Below are 23,267 nucleotides of genomic sequence, written 5' to 3' on the forward strand. Positions count from 1 at the left end.
ATTTTATGTCGTTTATTTATTTATTTTTTTGCACCAAGTAATTCCAAAATTTGTATACACACCATACACTGACTACAGATACAATAGTAATGCTAATCTGGCTGGTTAAACTGCATTTTTAGATTTGAGATATGTTTCAATAAAATATTGCTGTTGAATTTTGCTGTCTTATTCAGTTTTGCATGACGTTATTGTTTTGAACAGAAGTTTAACAGTTTTGAAAACAGTACGTAAGCACGTGCAAAGTGTCCTGTACGTACAAAGATTTTTGGCAGTCGTTGTGTCTGAGTGAGAAAATAATTCATGAAATTTGAGGGATGTAGTTACTGAATGCATTTTGTGCCAAAACAATGAGAATTGATCCTCAGTTTAGCCCACATAGACTTCTGTTGTGATCACTGTGTGAAGAGTTTTGCAAAAGTGACCTAAGTATTGAGAAATGTGTCCTAGCGTCTGTATTCAATTGTCACATTGAGGCATAGGCACTGTTATGGTTTCAGGCACCCTTATAAGATACTTTAAAAACTAGCCGTTACTTCATTTAGCTGACAACAATACAAGTTTCTTGCATCGCAGCATCTTGTCTTCAACAAAACTAGCATAAGCTTAGCATTTAGTGCAAGTCTTACCTATGAAATGTTCTGCCTTTATGCTTTGTTTTCTTTGCTTGCTCGTTACTACACCCATACGCAGTGCAAAAGTTCAGCATCTTCACATTGGCTTTAGTCTTGACTGATGTGGTTAAATAACTTTTGTCCTGGGAGCACTGTACAAATGTGGCGGTGTTGTGACGCATGCTCAGGGTCTATATGCAATATCTAGTGCAGTGTTTCCCAACCCTGTTCCTGGAGGCACACCAACAGTACACATTTTGGATGTCTCCCTTTTCTGACCCATTAACTTCAAGTGTTGGAGTCTCTTCTGATGTTATAAGTTGATTCAGGTGTGTTTGATTAGGGAGAGGTTGAAAATGTGTACTGTTTGGTGTGCCTTCAGGAAAAGGGTTGGGAAACACTGATCTAGTGTATATATCTATGCCTTTTCAGTGGATCATACTTATTTAATTTGACCATTAATTATGCAATTCTTCTTTTTTGATAATGTTAGTTTGTGTAGCCTAATACATGCTTCAGTGTTTATTTAAATGACATCTCATTTATTAATAAAGCACAAGTAAGAGTATTCTCACCTACTGTCGCTATTTTAGAGGTTACTGTAGGTCAAACTATACAAACTATGCATCTTATTTGACTTTACTTTTAGAAACAAACACCTATGTTACCAGACAACAGTCTTGTAAACACTTAAGTTGTCTATCGGTGCTCTACACTGTAAAAAGCAATAGCTGTTCTCACTAATAAAATGCAGTTAACTTATTATGAATAAGTTTGTTCACCTCACAACATATAAAGAAGTAATCCCAACTTTTAGCCTGTTAAGTTATCCATCAATCCTATGAAGTACTTACAATAATATGTATTAACAACTTTTTTGAGTTGATGGTAGAGAATGGTGATGAGGGAACTGAGGAAACGGGTGGTGCAGTGGGTAGCCCTGTCGCCTCACAGCAAGTAGGTTGCTGGTTCGAGCCCCAGCTGGGTCAGTTGGCATTTCTGTGTGAAGTTATAAGCGAATAGGGTAAGCTAAATTGTCTGTAGTTTATGTGTGTTTATGTCCTGGTCCTCCAGGTTGGGGGTTGAGCATTGGGCTGACGACTCTAATAATTAGATGTTACGAAACACCAACATGGTGCAGCTAAATATCAACCTCAATATAAACGGCCCCAGGAGTGAGTAAGTAAGGTATTGTTTTTTGTCTTTACTTAAATGTTTTAGTTCAGCTTACTTGATCATTTTAGGGCAATCGGTTTCTTAATATTTTCCTAGTAATTTGAACACTCATAAGAAGTTAACACAACTCATCATTTTGAGTCAACGGTATTGAAGTTTACTTTATTAAGAAGTTGTAAATACAAACTTAAAATTAATACACTACTTGGAAATTTTAAGGCAATCGGTTTCCTCAATTTTTCTAAGTAAGTTCAACTCATTACATTTTACAGTGTAGATATGACGGTTTCAGACTGTTGAATTTCTCCCCAAGGAATTGGCGCGACTATGCATTCACAATGGTACAGTATATGAACCGGTATAGGGGTGGTCAAATACATATTTATATTACATATTTTTAGATTATTAATATTTAAGATGGGGCTTAGGGTAGGTGTAGTGAGTAGCACGTTCGACTCACAGCAAGAAGGTCGCTGGTTCGAGCCTCAGCTGGGTCAGTTGGTGTTTCTGGAGTTGGAGTTTGCATGTTCTCTGTGTGTTCGCGAGGGTTTCCTCCAGGTGCTCCGGTTTCCCCCACAAGTCCAAAGACATGTGGTATAGGTGAATTGAGTAGGCTAAATTGTCTGTAGTGTATGTGTGTGATTGAGTGTGTATGGATGTTTACCAGTGATGGGTTACGGCTGGAAGGGCATGCGCTGCATGAAACGTATGCTAGATAAGTTGGCGCTTCATTCCGCTGACCCCGGATTAATAAAGGGACTAAGCCGAAAAGACAACGAACGAACGAACGAACGAATGAATGAATTAATTAATAATATTTAAGATACAGACCAGAGAAAGCTATTTCTCACTATTTAAGGGCTACCCCCCAAACCCCCTCCCAATTCTTATACATTCAAATAACATGATAGGATAATAAGAAATAGATGTTTGCAGTATAACGCAGTGTGAAGAGCTATTTTGTACAGCTTAAAACAGCTGTCTGGAAATAACACCGGAAGCAACACATTTTAGCTAATTAGCTTCCCATTTTTACGTGAAAAAAATAAGGATGGATTACACGTTAAAACGGCTTGCCATAGCTTCATGGCTCTGAATACTTTTATTTTATTGCCATATTTAAAGTTCTCTGAAACAGTGTTTTGTTATGTTGTATAGGTTTGCATCCTGTGTCAGTTCTCATGGTGACTGTCTTAATAGCGCTGAATTGTGTGAGTCAGTGCTGTTGAGGCGGTGATACTGTCACCTCTCAGTTTCTGTCCGCATGCGTGGGCGCTATCTCCCGGTGACTCATCCTGCTTTTCACCGTGTGCCTGTTCGCGAGGGAATGAGTAGGCAGGTTATGTGGGTAAACCTATACAGTCCTGCCTCTTCGCGCATTCATTAGCTGTGATTCATTCAAATTACCAGCAGGATGCGCAATTTCTCACTTATTAGGCTGCCATTCAGTGGAGGGTGAGTTTATTCGTCTCGGTACATCAATTTCAGCGTTTACTTTTACAGGTAAACACCGTTAATCACAGTATACCAACTAATTGCACGTCCTTTGTGTGCGTATCTGTGTGAGGTAAGTTGTCATTGCTGCTGAGGGAAGAAGCGAGCTTATACCTCAGGATGAGTTTGTTTTATGGTTTAGCATGTTGACACGTTCAGTTTGAACCTCCATTTTAAGAGGTTTCACTCTGACTTTTCACTTCTGCAGTGATTTGTTAGTCATTTGGTGCCAAGTCAAACAACTGTATGCGGATGCATTTTGGAGCAGATTATTTTTTCAGTCGTTTAAATCATCATAGTTGTGTGAGATAGGCTGTTTTATAAGTACTAATAATAATCATAATTGTACCTTTTATTATTTATAAAGCTATCCTGAACAAAAAAGTTTTTATCTGAGATTTAAAATTGGAAATCATGTCCTCCTGGCAAATCTGCAAAGGCAGGGAGTTTCATAACTTTGGTGCTGTACAACTAAAAGCCCTGCCACCAAATGACTTCATCTTAAAGTTTGGAGCAGATAACAATTCAGCAGAAGATGATCTCAGTGAGCCCAAGGAGTGTACAAATGAGGTTAATATGTTAAGAGGAGGATTTTATATTGTGTATGATAGTGAACGGAGTCAGTGCAGGTGAAAGAGAATTTGAGTTATGTGATTAGAAGCATGTGAGCTTCTGATCACATAACTCCAAGCGCTGAATTCTGAATTAACTAGTCTATGAAGTTCAGGGATGCCGGATAGGAGAGAGTTACAGTAATCAATACGTGATGTAACCAAATCATGAACAAGCACTTCAGTACTTGGTTGAGATAGTAAAGAGCAAAGTCTTACAATGTTACTCAAAAGAAAGAAGGCAGAACGTGAGATATTATTAATATGAGAACCAAACGAGAGCATGCCATCCAGTATAACCCCAAGACTTAACGTGGGTTGAGAAATTGACTTGGGAGTTATTAGTGAACAGGGTAAAGGATTGAGCTTTGGATAAAACAGATTTAGAGCCAACCAGAAGGGCTTCAGTTTTACTGGCATTTAACTTTAAGAAATTATTAGTCATCCATGTATTAATCTCATGTAGACCATTAGTAAGGTCAGAAGGGGGGTGAGTTGTTGTAGGTTTTGTAAAGATATAAACTTGTGTATCGTCTGCATAAAAATGAAAATTTATGCCATAAGAATGAAATAAATGACATAGAGGTAAAATATAAATGACAAATAAAAGTGGAAATAATACTGACGCTCGAGAAACACCATGAATGACTGAAACAGAATCAAGTATGCTAGCCCATATGTTACCTTTGCTAATTTAGGGTTTTAAAGCGGTTTTAAAGGTGTGTGTCATATATTTTTGTAGATTAATTTAACCCCTGAGATGCCCAGCAAAAAAAAAAAAAAAAAGTTATGTTCATTTGGGTCCTCCTGACCCCAAACATTTACACAGGGAAAAATTATTTTTGTATGCGATACACTATATATAATTTCTTAGTCACTTCTCAACTTTTGTGTGGATATTTTTGTACTTTTCTTATCCATTTACTACACAAACATGCAACTACCCCATAATTTGGCTTATAAAAGTTTACATTTTTATTTTAAATTGGTTTATATTTGAATGAGGTTAGAGAAAAAAGTTTAGATTTATTGTTAAAAAAAGAAATTACAATTTTCACATATATCCAGCAGGGGTCTATAGACACCCATTCATTTTCAGGTTAGGCTAAATTTCTTGATGCTTTAGAAAACTTTTTCTCACAAATTGATATATATTTTAGATGATATATATTTTAACATTCTAAAATAAATCAAAATTCTGTATTGTTTTTGCTGTTGTCTGATATATTATTAATTGTTTGCAAAACAACAGCCAATTTTAATGTGGCAAAATCTAAAACATTCTCCAGACTACACGCGCGTGTGTGCGAAAGAGAGAGAGAGTGAGTGACACACACACTCAGTGTAGATTTTTTTTGTGCTTTAGTCTTAGTCCATTTATTTAAGTTTTCAGATTTATTCCAGTTTTGTAAAAAAAATTGCCAATTTCCATAAAAATATTCTGTTGCTGACATACATGTGTGTCCTTTTGTGCAGATGTGTGCGCACACACACACACACACACAAGAGATTTTATTTGTTCCATTTTTCATTTGTGCTCTAGACCCAGGCCTTTGCAGTTATGTAAAACATTCCAGAGTTATAATGGGTTTAAAATTACTATTGGACAAATCTATCTTTAAAAGGGAAAGAAATGTTTTTTTTTTTACTCTTATTAATTTTTCAATGGTTCTTTCAGGTTTAATAATTATGTTTGCCCTTTAAAAAAAAGAAATCAAGTAGAATTCATCCAAATCAAGGTAGAATTTTCAAAAAAAGTTATTTTTGTTTTTCAGTAAAAGAGTTTCATTCCCCTGAGATGAAGAGAACAAAAGAGAAAAAATTGGAAACATCCATCAGGGTTGCCCTGACCCTGTGGACTGGTTAAGGGTTAAGCGACCACTTGATCATGATGTTGTTGTTGTTATTATTATACAGTGCATCTGGTAAGTATTTATAGTGCTTCACTTTTCCACATTTTTTTGTTACAGCCTTATTCCTAAATTGATAAAATTCATTTACTTCCTGGAAATTCACACAATACCCCAGTTTTTTAATTTATTTTTTAAAATATTTTTTCCACATTGTCATTATGGGGTATTGTGTAGAATTTTGAGGAAATAAATTAATTTAATCCATTTTGGAATAAGGCTGTAACATAAAAAATGTGGAAAAAGTGAAGCGTTATGAATACTTTCCAGATGCACTGTATATGGATGTAACCAAATTGAGGACTCCTATTAGCATGGTATTTTTTTAAATCTATCAACTTTTTTGCTGCTCATCAAAATAGTTGAAAATTATTACTTTCCCAACAAGAATTTGCTATTTATATCAATATATTACATTATAATGTTACTTTTTTAAATAATAAATAATTAAAACAATATTTTTTGCCATTACACAAAGATCTTGCAGTTTTACAGTCAACTTGATCAGTTTTCGACAAATTAACGGTGAATACTAAATTCCAGCTCATATAATAATTATTTTTTTTTCATTCACATAGGTTATTACTACAGTTAACTTGTATAATGTGTTTTTTATATAAGAAATAGGTCAATGATTAACAGTAAAGACCATAAACCCAAATTTTTCTCATTTAAATTAATTAAACTGCTGAAATGGTAAAAAATGACACATCAAACCTTAAAAAATAGGTACAAAAATATAAAACAAAAATAATTTTGTTGTTTAAAATAACAATTTTGCTATCAAAATAGGACAATTTTGATGGATTTTCTTTTTTTATTCACTTCAAATGTTGACTACTGTACATGGGTTACTGTCTATATACTGTACATGCAGGCCTGTAGCCAGCCTGGTGAAAAAAAGTGGTTCTTTTTTTCTGAAAAGGTTGACCCTTTTTTTGCAGTTACTTGTCTGATTTTGTGTGTAATTATGAGATTTAAATACTCCATTTAGTGACATTTTAAACACCAGTTTAACTGGATTAGCTTGTTGGTCATCAAAACCACACAAAAATGTTTCTAAAGTTTTAGAATCAAGAAACATGAAAAAAATAATTAATATACAAATTTATTACATTATACATCATATCATTCGGAAAAGAAATTGTAGCCTGTTGTCATTTATTAGGCAAATAACAAACTGGCCAGCACATTCAGCGTTCCTCAGTTGGAATTTGGCCATTTGAATAAAAAAAAACATTTCGAACATAATATTAAAAATGTAGAGCTTGGCGATTTTTCCAGCCTCTCTTGTAAAAACATAAATTTGAAAATTCATGGATGACAACAAAAGCCTAATTAGAATAAATTTTAACTTTAATGTCGCCACCAATAGCCTAGTGGTAATATGCGCCGACATATATAGCACAGAAATGCTCACGGTGACCCAAGTTCGATTCCCTGCTTGAGGTCCTTTGCCGATCCTTCCCCTCTCTCTGCTCCCAATGCTTTTCTGACCTTTGTCAGTGGGGGGTGGGTCTTTCGAACCACCCGAACTCCCCCGGCTATGATATGTATCCTCTAGAGGATAGGCTATTGAGGAGATCCCTCGTGGCTCTGTAATCGATTATGGTTTTCTAGAAGAGAATAACCACAGCAGTAACAAAATTCTGCTGAAACTGTAATACATTTTCTACAGCAGGCGCTTTGACTTTGATTGCCCCTTCAAAAAGGCGCGAATTGCCCATCACCTCACAGCGTGGGCTCGGCTGGATCTCTGGTGTTCAGGATCCCACACTCATCGTTATCCTGACAGCATGCGTTACGTAAAACGGATCGGCTCAATAATTCATACACAAGCTTTTTAATGCTGAGCCGCCTTCAAACGATGACTTGTACCATAGTGAATCCGTCCATCCCTGACGCATACACACACACACACACACACACATGATAAAAACACCAAGTAATCATCAACTTTGAGTTTGCTGAATTTTATTTGACAAAGTATTTTCTTTTCGTTTTTTCTCACTCACTTTTTTTTGTCTCTGCATTGTCATATGTACAGTAATAAAAAATAAATCATTTTTAGGAAGGATTACATTCCACACTTACATTGCAACGTGTAGCATGTTCCTTTTATAAAGTGCATCGTACTTGTCAGATTTCAATTCACAATACAAAGAGAAACGAACAAAGCAAGAAAAGATCAACGACGATTACATCACAGTATCAGAGCACCCATCCACATCTCTGACCGCTTGCTAATAATTGTGCTGACAGTTTTTACCTACACAAGAACATTCCTTTAGCTCTATAAATGATTGCAAAAGTGATTGTAGATCTTAGTGAGACTTCATCGGTAATGCACAGAGATTTTGGATTTTGGGCTACATTTGGGTGCAGTGGTTACGTAACCCTAGAGGCTCTTCTAAAGGCTCGCTGTCTCTCTCTCTCTTTCCTCCCTTATTTTAGGAAGGCGCCTTCTCGCTCTAATGTAGCTGTTGATGGGAAACACAGAGCTCTGCTTAATGGCCCAGAAAACGGATTTCAAGTACCCTAGATAAATGTAACATTTCATGCTCTTCAAGGTTATTTTTAGCAGGGCCAGATTTAGTCGTAATAGAGCTTCCATGTGGTTAGGTGCCGTCATTCAGACGACCTCTCTCCGTTTATGTACGCCATCGCTGACGTCATGACAAAGAAACGCTGTCGTCTCTCTAGATTTTTTTTTGTAACTCTCGAATCACCTACACTGCAGCTCCTGAGGAATGCACTCAATGTGACTGGAGATATGTGAAATTCTAGATGGCTGGCATGCTTCAATTCTGCGACGATATCTGTGGTGTTAGTAATTAGATAGGTCACTTTTGAGCATGAGGCTGGGGGTGGACCATCTGTCTGTAGTCTGGCACACAAAAGGGCTGTCCCAGTCCAACAGAACGCCAAAGACAAGACTGCAGTTCTCTGCCGTACTGGCAGACTACGTACTGAGCTCCAGTGTCCAAGAGAGAGGGTGGAACAGAACAAGTCACCACCTGGCCCTCTGGGTCTATGTTGGAGAGTTTAACCACTGATGAAACGAACCACAAACTATATCTAGTATGTCCTTAGTAGGGCTGTGCGATAATTCGAAATCCAATCGCAATTTGAAATGTTGTGATTAGCTTATCGCAGGAGGCTGCGATATGAAATATACATTATTTAATTTCCCCTGCCCAGAGCAAAGGCGTGACTGCCGTCTGTGTGACAGTCTTACTAGTCAATTGAGTGTGCACACTTTCATTCTGCCCAATCAGAATTGAGCAAACCGAAAACCCACAATTAAAAAAAATCATACAGGAACGCGCAGACAATAGGGGATATGCAGAGCTGGTGTTTCTTCCCATACTGATAAACTTCTAGTGAACGGTTAATGTGACTTTTTTTCCAAATTTATACAGTTCCTTTTACAGCATCGATGTTGTAATGTAATTAAATTATAATCAGTTAAACAGACTTTGGCATGAATTTAGTTGCTCAAGCATAAAACGAGACAAAAAGCCGTTTACACGCATGCACCCGTCAGGATTTGCAGGCTAGCGCAGAACTCTATTGAATACACTGGGGTAAAATAAATGTTCATATTTTAAAGACATGGCAGGGAAAAAAATGTAATTTAATGCAGTGCTTCTTGTACAATCTGAGACCCGCTTTATATCAGATAGCAGATCGCTGATTTTTAAAGAAAACAGACCTTAAACGTGCCGATTTTTTTTTTTAATGGCATACAGTTCATTGGAAGCGCTTAACCCAGGTTACTGACAAATTAAAAGTCCTTCCGCATATACCCTATTGGAATAATGGCGTCTGCAGCTTCAGAAGCATTAATAGACGAATTAATATTGAGAGAAAAACAGGACATCGGTAATATGGAAATATTTTGGTTTCAAAGTCACAGACATCAATCAAAAACAGGTAATTTTTAAGAGCTGTCGCAGAATTGTTGCCACGGCTTACAGATTATTGAGCTGAAGCTTGACTACAAAATTGAATAGCAAATCAAATCGTAATATCTGTCAGACAAATTGCAATTAGATATTTTCCCCAAATCGCACAGCCCTAGTCCTTAGTACTCAAGCAGCCTAGAAGTCGACTATCTGGACGCTGCATGTTTGAAGGTGAGTGTTACAAATCATAATCTTTGTTTTTAAAACAAATTCAATAAGACTCTAGTGAAATATGGCACTTTCTGCACTTTCTGCATTGCCGACACTCTTCTTATTTTTAATGTTTTTTTTTTTCTCTTTTTGCTTTTTCTAGGAAACCATCAATAAGAATACAGGTACTGAACACGCACACATATACACACACACACACACACACACCAAAACGACATCATAAAACTCATGCCCTGATGTGTATAAAAATATATGCTTCAATACAGCATTGCATAAGAAAAATAACCGCTGCACCCCTGAATGAACTGAATCTATGGCATCCTGTTGAATACATTAGTGGAGATACATTACATAACGATAGAGATTTGCTGAAAATACATTGATATTTGTCAGGTATTGTGTATTACGTGGGGTGGTTATTATTTTTTTTATATGTATATAAGTGGGCACAGTGTGATAGGTCACTGAACCCCACTCCTGACATAAGTGAGTGGTATATAAACAAATGGTGCTTTCGTTCCTAAACCACACACACACTATTAGATCACACACAATCAAACACACACACACACACACACAAAAAAAAAGACTGGAGATTTGTGTTTCACAGTGTCCAGACTGTGAAATCACTCCATGTAAAAATCCATCAGGTTTCGTACAGGTCACTAAGAGTATTGAGGTTAGTCAGAGGGCGCCTGTATGGGCTCTCAAGGCCAACGTTGAATACTTGTACTACAAAGTGAAAGCACATCCTAGAAAACAGTACAATTGATTTAAAGAGATGTAACAACACCCTGGACTCGCTAACCTTTTCTCAGTCGGTTTTGATCATGTTCAAGTCAGGAAGTAATATTAGCTCTGTTGATGGCCTCATTGTGATTGTAGCTCTATTGATGAACGGTACACGCTGATTCATTATTGCAGAAGAGAAAAGGTAAGGCCTAAATTAAGTCGCAAACGAGGGGTCATCAAAGAACAGCTGCGACATTCATACCCCTCTTGAAAACACAAGGCTGCGTTGTGGTCATATTTTCAGCTCTACAAATATGTATGCATACTAATTTTCTTTTTGCGCCATTTTGAGAGGCGTAGTTTTTGTGTTTTATTTATTTTTGGTTGTACAGCATAATACAGACCTAGATTTAGTCAGTGTTTTAAATCTCACATGCCAATTCTGCTTCTTTTTTTACTACATCTAAACTCCCATCTTTCTCATTTTGGCTTAGTTGTTTGATATTTAGGGCCTGCGTTTAGATCTGTTTAAACACAAGCCTGCCCCTTACATCGATCTCTGGTCTCGTGGGTTAATTGTACAGTCTACACACTCAATTATATCCAATAATCGCCAGGATCACTATGCTGTGCAGACCCAGAAGGGTTAGTCTCATTTAAGTGTTCCTGTACTAGTTGGCTTTTAGCAAAATTGCCTTGAAAGATGTCATCTGACATCGAATTAAAAGTGTTGTGACTGACACCTCATTTCGTGCGCAAACCTTCATTAACCCGGATATTTCACACCAAAACGTGTGCTCTAAAAATGTGTGAAATGTTACACGCTTCACATCTTTGCATTAGCAGATATCCCTCTGTCATTAGAGATGTTAGACTACAACAAACCAATTCAGCATATCTAAACAAATTTGCTTTTTGCAATCTTATATGAAATTTTGAATGATTTGTAATGGCAAATTAATCAAGTTTAAATAAAAAGAGCTCTATCTTCTTGCATTATAGTTTAGTTAGTGAAAGGATCTTTAAAAAAATGTATAAAATTGGCTCTAAAGCAGCAGATGCCAGAAGTAGTATAATTTTCACTCACAGGACCATGTTTTGTCTCTGTTGTTCATACATTTTTAAGTGAACACAGATTTAAGTGTTCGAGGCAGGTTTGCAGGGGAATAGCCTCAGTGTTCCTGCCACTGTCCGTGGTGCTGAAAGCACTCCCTATAGTTTAAAGGTGTATCAAAGAGCTTTTCAGCTTTCTTTACACAAATCAGGTTGGTTTGTATTCATTTTCACTGGTAATGGTGTTATCTTAAAGTATCCTTATTATTCAGATCTCATGCAGTTTGATAATTTGTGCATAGAGGTGTACTATGCATTTAAGACATCTAATTTTGCAGGTTTGACATGTGTAAATCACAACACCTACTGCACGATAAGCAATGTTTGACTGGGATCCCACCAAAGGGAGGACATCATATCATTAACACTGACACGGTACAAACTAATAATGTGCGACAGACATAACCCATAGGTAGTCTGACCTATACATCGCTGGATGTCCTTGGCCGCAAGGAGAAGTTGGACGGCACGCATCCACAGCAGGCGAGCCACAGGGATTTCTGGATGTCCGGATTTCTGTAAGCATATATGATTGGGTTTATGACCGAGTTGCATGTCGCCGGCAGCACTGTTGCATACGTGTAGATCATCGGGTAGCTGGAGTCTGCCACAATGGAGTACATGGCGAAGGGCATCCAACATGCTGCAAAGGTGCAGAGGATGACGGAGAGTGTGGATACACCTTTTGTAGTGGAAATGGCCATGAACTGGTGCTGAACAGCTATTTGCTGTGCGTGGCGGAAGGCAATCTTACAGATCTGTAGGTAAAGCTGCATCATGAGGGCAAACACCAGCAAGAACGTCACAGCGAGCACCACGGCATTGTTCTTGGTGACTGGCCGGCAGATACTGCAGCTGGCCTCATCTCTGAGGCAGTTCCAGCCCAGCACTGGCAGTAGGCCCAGGATGATACACACCAGCCAAATGAGAACCACTATCACATAGGTGAATGTCACTGTGCGCTCCGTATGGTAGGTCAGAGCATTGTAGAGGGACAAGTAGCGATCCACTGTGATGGCCAGGATGTTGAGCACTGAAGCGGAGAAGGCGGCGATCAGCATGCCGACGGAGATCAGAGTCACAAACTCCGTGTTCAGCATATAGATGAAGACAAAGTTGAGAATGAGGCCGAGTCCCGCGAGCAGGTCCGCAAACGCAAGGCTCCCTATCAAAATGAACATGGGAGCTCTCAAGGTGGGTGTGTAGAACAGGATGGCGATCACGATTGCATTCTCACAGGAGATGAGCGTGCCTGTCACGCACAGTGCAATGTCCCAGGGGCTCACAGGAAGCGGCCTCAGCTCTGTCGTGCGCACCGGTGATGAGTTCCGCACATCCAGGAGATTCCACGTGCCCGCCGTGGAGAGGGAAGAGGTGTTTTGAAGTTGGTTGCTCATTGCTGCTGCAAGAGAGTGAATCATAGCTGATGGTGAGGGGAGGGAGGGGGGTGAAAGAGAGGGGGAGAGAGAGAGAGAGGGGTGCGGTAGTGAAGATAACAGAGAATGTGTATGTCAGTGGAAAGGCAGTAGGATATCTGTCAAAAATAATATACCTGAAGCTGGTGAACCTGATGAAACATTGTCTTATTTTTAGGTCATTCAATAATTTCAATATTAGCCCAAGTAATGTGTTTACACATTTTGTCATTAGCCAGAATTTTCAGATTTCATCATTATAGCTGGTGAAGTGTTTTTTCTTTTTCTTTTGTTAATTAGCAATTAACTGGTCGTTGAGCTCTTGAGATGTACAATTAGCACATTCTGAATCAGCTAAACAATGTGGCAGATTGCATCCGGAGGAGCTGCAAATATGCAATATTTCGCCTGGTTTATAGCAGTATGTGCATTTCGTCGCAAAAAGCTATTAATCAAGCAACAGTCCTGACAAAAACGCACGCACTCCACTTTGTTTCTATTTTTAGTAATTGTCTAAAAATAAGACGCGCCACATCAGTGCACGGGGCTCTTATGAAGGCATCGTGTATATGCTTCTAGAATCCACAATGATGCGCTTTTGCCTGACGCCATAGACGCAGACATATTTAACTCGTTCATTCATAAATTTCCACCTCACAGACCTAGCTATAAATACATACATGTATAAACTGACCAGGAAAAGACTGCAAAGGACTCGGAGAGGTCAAGCCTCCGGCAATTCGCACACTGGTGCTCAGTTTAAAGAATTCAGCGTAATTTAAGAACACGTTTAACTAAGGCATAATTTCACACAAAAGAAAGCACAAGTGCGCATCGGCATACGGTACCTCAGTGCCATGAAGCTGCAATGCCTTTTTCTCCCCCGAGCTCGCGCGCAGTCCGTGCCTGTCATACGAGAGGAGATGAAGATGAGAGGGGAGATGGAGGACCCAGAAAGAGACGGAGAACAACATAAAAGAAGAACTAAAATGCCCTTTGTTTCACGACGTTGAGTAAAACCGTCATCTTTGGCGGGCTAAGTCCTGTGGAAAGGCGAGGTGCTCGTCGGTTAGCATGGCTAATACTGTTGGTAGGACGATAGCTCTGCCTCGCTTGATATTCCCCCCATTGGACCTCACCGATGATTCTCCCCTCTGACGTCAAGAGTCCTCACAACAGTCATGATCGAGTCTGTGAATCAGAGATGCTGTGGACGGAATATTAATAATAAAACACGTTCAGACAACACGAATCCAACTATAAGGTACAAGAGACGAGCGCATCTCGCTGTGTGTCATTCCCGCGGTACTGGACCCAAGGTCGCCGGCAGCTGCTGCCGCTTTGCGCAAAGACAGCACGATTCTTTCTCCTCTTTCCTAAAGATTACCGACTACATCAAACTAACTCGCTCACACAACACCGCTGTCATTTCACTTAATATATCTACTTGGCACTGTTATATATTTATCTTGTCTCCCTGTTATGACATTCATTTGTCTTTTACGTAAAATCACGCAACATACTGGCACCCCCAAATCGTGGTAATTATGTAATATCTCAACTCTGTTATCAATTATAGCCGTTCATTCCATGTTAAACGGACTGAACAGATGCGTTTCGTAATGCGTTTCATTCAAAAGCTGGATGGGTGTTCAGTGGCGCGTGCGTCCCTCACCATGAGGACACTTTCAAATACTCCAACAACAGATGTCTTTACAAGGCTGGTTATTTTTAGAAAGTCTGATTTCTTTGAATCGTGCATCTGCTAGTTTTATTGACATTCAGATTTGTACCTGCTGTGGCACATGAGGCTGTGCTTGTACTTCATAAAATCCAGTTCCAGCATCCCAGGCAAGGGATTAAGGTACAAACAATCAATGCATTGAAGGAGAGGTTTTGTTTGTGTGCTAAAAACACCATGAAAACGTTGAACTGTTTTTACAAGGAGTCATGTTTTTCATTGCATTTTCCCGACTATCTTATGAATACAGAAAGTAACCATGATCTGAATTACAAGAAGTCTCAAAATTAGTTGAGCATTGGCCCTGCAAGGGCTATTCATTGATGGAGGCTCCCACCAATCACCTTCACTCTCACTCCCCCATTCATCTTCTCTGCACAGCATTGTGGGTAAGCTATTACATCATCACACTCTCATACCTTTCTCACAAGTATGCATGCACTTTAGTAACACTAATCTACAACAGCACATTGATGCAGTATCATATAACCTGATACTCTTGTATAAAACTCTTTGATGTGTGAGTGCAATCTCACTCTGAATAGACACAACTGAAAAGAGACCCCCATATTTGTGTCCTAGTTTGTTTCATAGCCTTGTTTATCTTATTGTAAACAGCTTCAGCAAATATATATTCACTTTCAGTTTGACCATTTTAATAAAGAAGTGCTTGCCAATCTGGTGCTCAAGTTGTCCTGAGATGCTGTATTGATGACTAAATAAATGCATTGCAATCCCTCCATTCAGCTGAGAAGACTATTACTGAACTCACGTCGACCGCGCAGAAAGCTGCTGACGCTTCCCAAACGCTGGAACTCGCTCGTCAGCAGATGCTGGAGCATTGTGCGCGTGAGTATGTGTGCGCATGTGACTGCCTCATCAAATGTATTTATCTGCTGCGAGCAAGCCAGTGTGCCTCTATTCAATGTCTGTTTGACAGCAGCAGCTTAAACATTCTCAGTGTGAAGTTTTTTATTTACTGTGATTTTCCCCAGTCGCAGCCCTCTCCAATTTCAAGCTGTTTTCAGAGAGGGCTCTTTAATGCAGCACTCTGCTTCTTTCAGGCTTCTTTCTGCTTCCTGTCTTAATGACACTGCTGTGTATCTCTTGAGTGGGTGGAGCGGGCTGCACTATCATGGAGTTAAAATAGGCAAAGAAATAGCCATGAGAAGCAAGTATATGGACATGCTCTTGTTGTGGTTCAAGCAGAAACGTATGCAGTACTCATAGGCTATGAATGAAAAAAGATAATCATTTGAGGATACAGTAGTTGACGGTTTCTCTGCCAGCTGGATTTATTTGAAGTGCTATAATAATTGTAGCCTGTTATTATCACCCTGGGGAGAAGTATAGGTTGTACTCTGAACTTGTGGCTTTCAAACTGTGGTTGGAAAAGAATTTCAAGTGTTACGCAAGTTGACTGAAGAATAATAAAAACCTTACATTTATACATGTAAAAATAAATAACAACAGACGGAGGGTGTCACGGTGGTGCAGTGGGTAGCACAATCGCCTCACAGAAAGAAGGTCGCTGGTTCGAGCCTCAGCTGGGTCAGTTGGCATTTCTGTGTGGAGTTAGCATGTTCTCCCCATGTTCACATGAATGTCCTACATGATACGGTTTCCCCCACAGTTTAAAGACATGTGGTATAGGTGAATTGGGTAAGCTAAACTGTCCATAGTCTATGCGAATGAGTATGTATGGGGGTTTCCCAGTGATGGGTTGCTGCTGGAAGGGCATCTGCTGCTTGAAACATATGCTGGATATGTTGGTGGTTCATTCTGCTGTGGCGACCCCTGATTAATAAAGGAAAAGAAAAGGAATGAATAAATACAAAATATTAATAAAGTAGCTAATTAAAATAAAGACATATCAGTTAAAATACATTTTTGCATGTATAAAAGTAAGCCAAAGTAATTATTTGTAGCAGTTAATTGTTCCAAGATTTAGTCTGTAAGGTTATCTTCACTTTTGTGTAATTTTTTGATCAAATTAGGATCTTATTTAAGATTAAATAAAATAAAAAAAACTATTATGTAAAATAGAACTATCTAAAAATAAGCAAGTGATTATAATAATTATAACATAATTTATAACATTTTAAATATGATAAAAATTTAAATTTTATAAGCAAATATTGCATTATAGACATTTGATTAAAATAATGAAACTAAAACCCCTTTCACACAGTGATACCGGAAATATCTGGAAAATTTCTGGAACGACTTTACTGCTAAATTCAAAACAGCACTGTTCACACAGGCAAGGACGTGCCGGTATTTTTCCAGAAAAGACCATTCACACATCCATTCCAAGATACTGGTAAATTCTGACATCGTTAACCAGAAATGAGCTCTAAACGGCTGCACTTGTATTTGTAAACATAGTAGCGGTCAGTCTTTTTCACTTTTATTTAAAGCTTTAGCATTCATGCAGCTGCTTTGTCCCAGAGACATCCAAAGGCAGAAGAACGAACTACAGCTAAAGGTTTACACATTTGACGACATTACAAATTCTGTGAATGGATAAGTATTGTGAGCAACTTCGATGAAAACATATGGAGATACACTTTTGCATGTCGATATGTGTGTGTGTTGGCACTCATCGCAGCACTCCTTTACTTCACTTGCACACGTGTCAAGCAAATGAAGCAGAGCTTGAAGGTAAACAAACAGCGGCTTATCATAAGCATTTTATCGGTCGTTTTTTCCACAGTTGGCATTTAGAAGGAACATAGAAATGTTATCTGACTAACATCTAACAGCTAAATGTGTCTGGAAAAATATTCAATGGCTTTTATTTTCATAAACAGCGCGGGTGTGAATGTGTCTGAATGTTCTGATTGGCTGGAGAACACATCTCACGTCAGCGCGTTCTAATCATGAATGCGCTTTTTCAGGCAACTTTCCATCTGCGTTCACACAGCACAGCATTTCGGCAAATTACCGGTAATGTTACAACTTCTCTGTCCGGATAATTGCTGAATTTACCTGTATTTTCAAAAAGGGCCTGTTCACACATGCAGACCTTTCCGGAAAATTGCCGGTAATTTTCTAGAAAAGGTCTGTATGTGTGAAAGGGACTTAAATGTGTACAGAAATAAAAATAAAAAAACACTATAATGAGAATAATAAGTACACTGTGTAAAATATATATTCAATTAGTCATGACAGCATATGATTTTAGGTCATTGTAACTTATTAAACTAAGTTAATCATGTTCTAACTTAATTTTGCAAGTTACGCAAGCTGTTTTAAGTCAATGTTACATACATTTAATGGACTTGTAAGGTTAATTTGATGCAATGTAAAAATTTAAGACAAGCAGGATTTTTTTTACAGTGTAACAATGTTCATTAATAGGACATTATATTTATCCAGTGTTTTAAACTCATTTATAATTTTAATTCATCACACTAAGAGTTGCTTCTTTCATACAAGTAACTATATACTGTAGTTATTCTAAACTTGAGTATTATCATATTTACATAGAAATTTGGTTAAAATAATTACACTAAATGTGTACAGAAATAAAAAAAACACTATAATGAGAATAAGTAACAATGTTAATTAATAGAAAATTATATTTTCCAATGTTCCAAACTATTGACCTTATTCTTCAATGCGGAAGTGCGCTCGTTTTTGCGATTGTTTTAGAACTTCCGATTCAGTTGTGTATGGGAGAAATGACCAGGAATAATAAACGGCAGAAAACACAGGGTGTCTGCAGAGTCTTAAAAAGTATTAAAAGTTGATAAATCATCTTAGAGAAATTTAAGGCCCTTAAAAAGTATGAAAAAGTCTCATATGCTTTTTTACAAGGTATTACAATTTGTATAATATTTTATTCTACAGTGTATAGTTGTCATTTAAAGTGCTTAAATTTTATCTGACTATTGGGGTGTTGTGTAGTTTATGAAATTGATAAAATCCTGGACTTCTACAGGCCCAATTAGCTTTTTAATCAGTATATGAATAATGTTTTAGTTTAGGATTAGTTTCTTACAATCAGTATTTAGTAAATATACAGTACTGTACATTAAAATGTCGCCAATGTTACCGGGTGAAACCTAAAGTGGTGATGAGGTCTTAACATGGATGGAAAGAGTCTTTAAAAAGGTCTTGAAAGTTACTGAATTTCACTCTCTGATTGCTGTTTATACTCTGAAACATTCAAACTACTTGCTCTACAAACAAGTGAGTTCATGACTATTCAGACAAAGCAGAATAATATAATAAGAAAATATCAGTTTGCAACATCAAGCATCGTAACGAGCTGTTTTAATGTATAAAAATGAACAAGGTGCTGTTATTTTCATCAGTTAACAGTCTGTGTCTGTGATAGCTTTTGATGGTGGATTAGAAGAATAAAATAATTGAGGGGATAGTCCTACAGTAATTTAGTTTCGTTACAACAAAATTCTACAGTTTATAGGTTTGTAATGATAAATTGATTGAATGATTTAAGGGTGAGTTATGGAGTAAGAACCGGTGAAATGTATCTGAAATTGCACATTCATGAAAGGTGGAAAGAAAGCAAGAGAAAGAATTATTGCAGCTGTTTCTAATCTTCAGGTGACACTCTGTCAGGCAGAAGCTTGACCTTTCCTTTTCCTCCAAATTTCTCAGTTTTCTATCCCTTTAACTTCACTTTCCCTCCATATCTATGTGTCAAACTGTAATCATTTCCTGTTTCAGAGAATAGAGAGTGTGGCAGGTGTACGGAGAGAACAAAGATGTGAATTTAATTTAATTTCATGTAAGTTTCAAGGAATAAATACTAGTAAAATACTAATATTTTTTTTTTAAAGTTGTAAGTAGTGAAGTTAAGCAGATTATCTAATCCAGTCTCAAATGGAAATTAGTGCTCATTTTGAAATCATGCAATATCATTTGTATGAAAATGTGCACCCCTAAACATGACCATCACAGATTGTATTGAAAGATACAAATAAGATTTCAACGTATTTAGAATCAATGAGAAGAATAAAGTCACCTGTTTCTGCTTTGGTTTAAGTTATACACTGTTTACAATTTCCTGTAGAATTCACAGTAACTTACTGTAAATCAGGGACAGCAAAAACAATGTACATGCTGTACTGTTTACAGCACCATTTATCCCGCTGTATATGTATTTACAGTATTGTATATATTTGCTGTAAAATATACAGTAATTTTCACAATGCAACTTTAAATACAGTAACAGACTGTATAACTGTCCTACAGTAAAACTCTACAAATAATTTACAAAAATTGTTAACAGTGTAGTTGTTGTGCAGCAGCCTGCTTGTAACTTACTGTTAACCAATTACAGCAAAATAATGTATTTGCGTTTTTAGCACCAATTATCCTGCTCTATATCTGTATTTACAATTTCCTACAGTAAAATTCAGTTCATATTACAGTTAAATGCTGTGTAATTTACCAAAATTGTTAACAGTGTAGTTGTAGTGCAGCAGTCTGCCAGTAACTTACTGTAAATTAATTACAGCAAAAATGCTGCATTTACATTTACAGCACCCTTTATCTTGCTCTTAAGATATACAATACTATAAGTACATATACTGTAAAATATACAGTCATTTTCACAATGCAACTTTAAAAGACAGTAACGTACTGCATAACTGCCCTACAGTAAAACTCAGTTCTTATTACAGTTAAATACTGTGTAACTTACAAAAATCTCATTAACAGTGTAGTTATAGTGCTGCAGTCTCCTAGTAACTTACTGTAAATTAATTACAGCAAAAATTTTGCATTTACAGAACCATTTATCTTGCTATATATGTATTTACAGTAAATATATTTGCAGTAATTTTTTTTAAATATACAGTAATTTTTACAATGCAACTTTAAAATGCATTAACACACTGCATAATAGTTCATATTAAAGTGAAATACTGTGTAATTTGCAAAAATAATAGTTAATAGTGTAGTTGTATTTATTTAGTAGCTTACTGTAAATCAATTACAGTAAAAATAATGTTTTTGCATGTACAGCACCATTTATCTTGCTGTATATGTATTTACAGTATTGTATATATTTACTTTAAAATATTCAGTAATTTTCACAATGCAACTTTAAATACAGTAATATACTGCACAACTCTCCTACAGTAACATACAGCTCATATTACAATTAAATACTGTGTAATTTATAAATCTTGTTAACGGTGTATTTTGAGATATAAATGCAAGCCTGTAAGGGCTGTTTGAAATCGATGATAATGTGAAATGTTTTGACAGGGTTTCCTACTTATTTAATTCTGTTGATAGCTGTTTGAATGGGTAAAGAGAAAAGTAGGCCAGGACTGACACAACAATAGGTATCTGACAGGTAAAATATGAGGATGACACTGTGCTTTTGTCTTTGCTTTCAAATTCAGATCAAGAAATATTGTTCAGTTTTGTGTGCCTTCACTTCAGGTTGAAATTAGATCTGAATGTGTCAAAAACTAAAGAAATGACTATCATTAATGACACACAGGTTGATGTAATGGAAGCATATAAATATGTAGAAACCATTATTAATAAAAGGCTGACCAAAAATACAAATGCAGTTATCAATAATGCACATCAAATACTGTTTTGGTTGTGGAAACCAATTTGTTGATTTTACTTGTCCGCAAAGAACAAAAAAAGGTATTGTTAATATGCGCCCAACAATACTGGGTGGTTCCCTGTGAAGGATAGCCTCTTATTATGAACAGCAGATGTTGAGGATGGCTCATAAAATAATACACATAGTACACACCCCTTAAATTATTACTGAGTGTATGCCCCTTGGGCAATATTTAAGGTCAATTAGATGTTCCACAAACCATTACAATTTTATTTTTTTTATACCTAAAGCAATAAAGTTATGTAATGTAGTATATTTTATTATTGTATGTATTTGAGTGTTGGCATCATCGTGTAAAGTGTTGGTTAAATAAATGTGAAGGATCATGAATTAATGGTTCAAAGGTGATTAATAAAGTTTTAAAATTTATCACAAAGCAATATTTAACCCTTTTACACCCAAGTTCTAAATCAGGGGTGCCCAATACTTTTTTTTTTATGAAGGGCCAAAAATAAAACTTGATTGAGGGTGGTGGGCCGAAGATAAATATACCAAATATACATTAAAGTTGCTGAGTAATTTCCTAAATAAAAATGTAAAAATAAGTAGAAAACATTGCTTTATATTATTTAATGCAGTATAATTTAAAACTATTTATAATTACTCAAAAATAAGAACTTATTACAGTAGTTCAATGCCGAATACAGTCCAGCTGCACCTGATTTGCCTGCCGATGTCTTCTGCATTGTAAAGTGAAAGCATTTACTTTTTTAAAAATCTGATATATTTACAACATTTAAATAAAACATTTAATTTTTGTTTGCTTTTTTTGAAGCTCAGCAATAAAACAAACAAACAAACAAAAATAGTTACATTAAATTAGAAATGATGATCTGAAGTTATTCGCCCAAGCCCTCACCATCATTTGCATACTCTTCTCAGATGGGATAGTGGGCCAAATCGAAGGTTACCATGCATGGGCCAACTTTGGTCAGCAGGCCCTAGTTTGGGTATCTGTTCTAATTTCTCCAACTGAACCCGTATGAGTTTTTTTTATTATTATTTTTTATTTCACCATTAGTAAACATAGAAATTTCTTTATGTTAAAGAGAATAATGCTTTCACTTGATTTTGGCATGAAAGCACTTTGAAATAAATATAAAAATGGTCGCATTCCCTTTCTTTTCAGTATAGTCATGAGTCGTTGTTCTTCCTATGCAACCTTTGAATTGCTGGCAGATGGATGCTCACCGAACATTGGGATGTTGCCAGGTATGTACGGTGAGCATCCATCAGCCAGCAATTCTTACAAGTTTCCATGGCATCACTTTAAAGTTTCCGTGGCGATGTGTAAATTTTTTTCATGTGACACCGCAGCCCTGGTGATTTGTGTATATATCCTTTTTTGTTTATTTTACCTTAAATGAAAGTATTGACTAACGTCAATTTCTTGATATTGTCCCAGCACAAATCAATTAAGTCAGCATAATCGTTTGTACAAATTTAAATGGATTGAACATAAATCAATTAAGTTGTCGCTGGAAAGCTATTGTGTGAAAAATGAGCTGTTAGTTCATCAACTTCTAAACATCATGATAATAAGTTGCTGTTTAACTAGGAAACAATAGAGCAAACATTCTAAAAATATGTGTCTCTCATCTGATTGTGTAAAATTCTAATCACAGCCATCTTCATAGACATTAACGTGTATTTTCACAAATCGTTAGTTACGTTTTGCTATTGCTAATGTGTAAGTAAAT

General features: G+C 36.9%; 1 protein-coding gene across 1 annotated transcript; it reads right to left on the reverse strand.

Moving 5' to 3' along the window:
- Nucleotides 1–7,828: 7,828 nt before the first annotated feature.
- gpr185b (G protein-coupled receptor 185 b) lies at nt 7,829–14,337 on the reverse strand. Its single transcript, XM_056461271.1, has 2 exons — nt 14,053–14,337; nt 7,829–13,212 (listed from the first exon to the last, which is right to left on the reverse strand). Exon 2 carries the CDS (start codon nt 13,208–13,210, stop codon nt 12,212–12,214), a length of 999 nt encoding a protein of 332 aa, XP_056317246.1. The 5' UTR covers nt 13,211–13,212; nt 14,053–14,337; the 3' UTR covers nt 7,829–12,211.
- Nucleotides 14,338–23,267: the final 8,930 nt, after the last annotated feature.

Source organism: Danio aesculapii, chromosome 7, assembly GCF_903798145.1.
Source record: "Danio aesculapii chromosome 7, fDanAes4.1, whole genome shotgun sequence".
NCBI classification, from domain to species: Eukaryota; Metazoa; Chordata; class Actinopteri; order Cypriniformes; family Danionidae; genus Danio; species Danio aesculapii.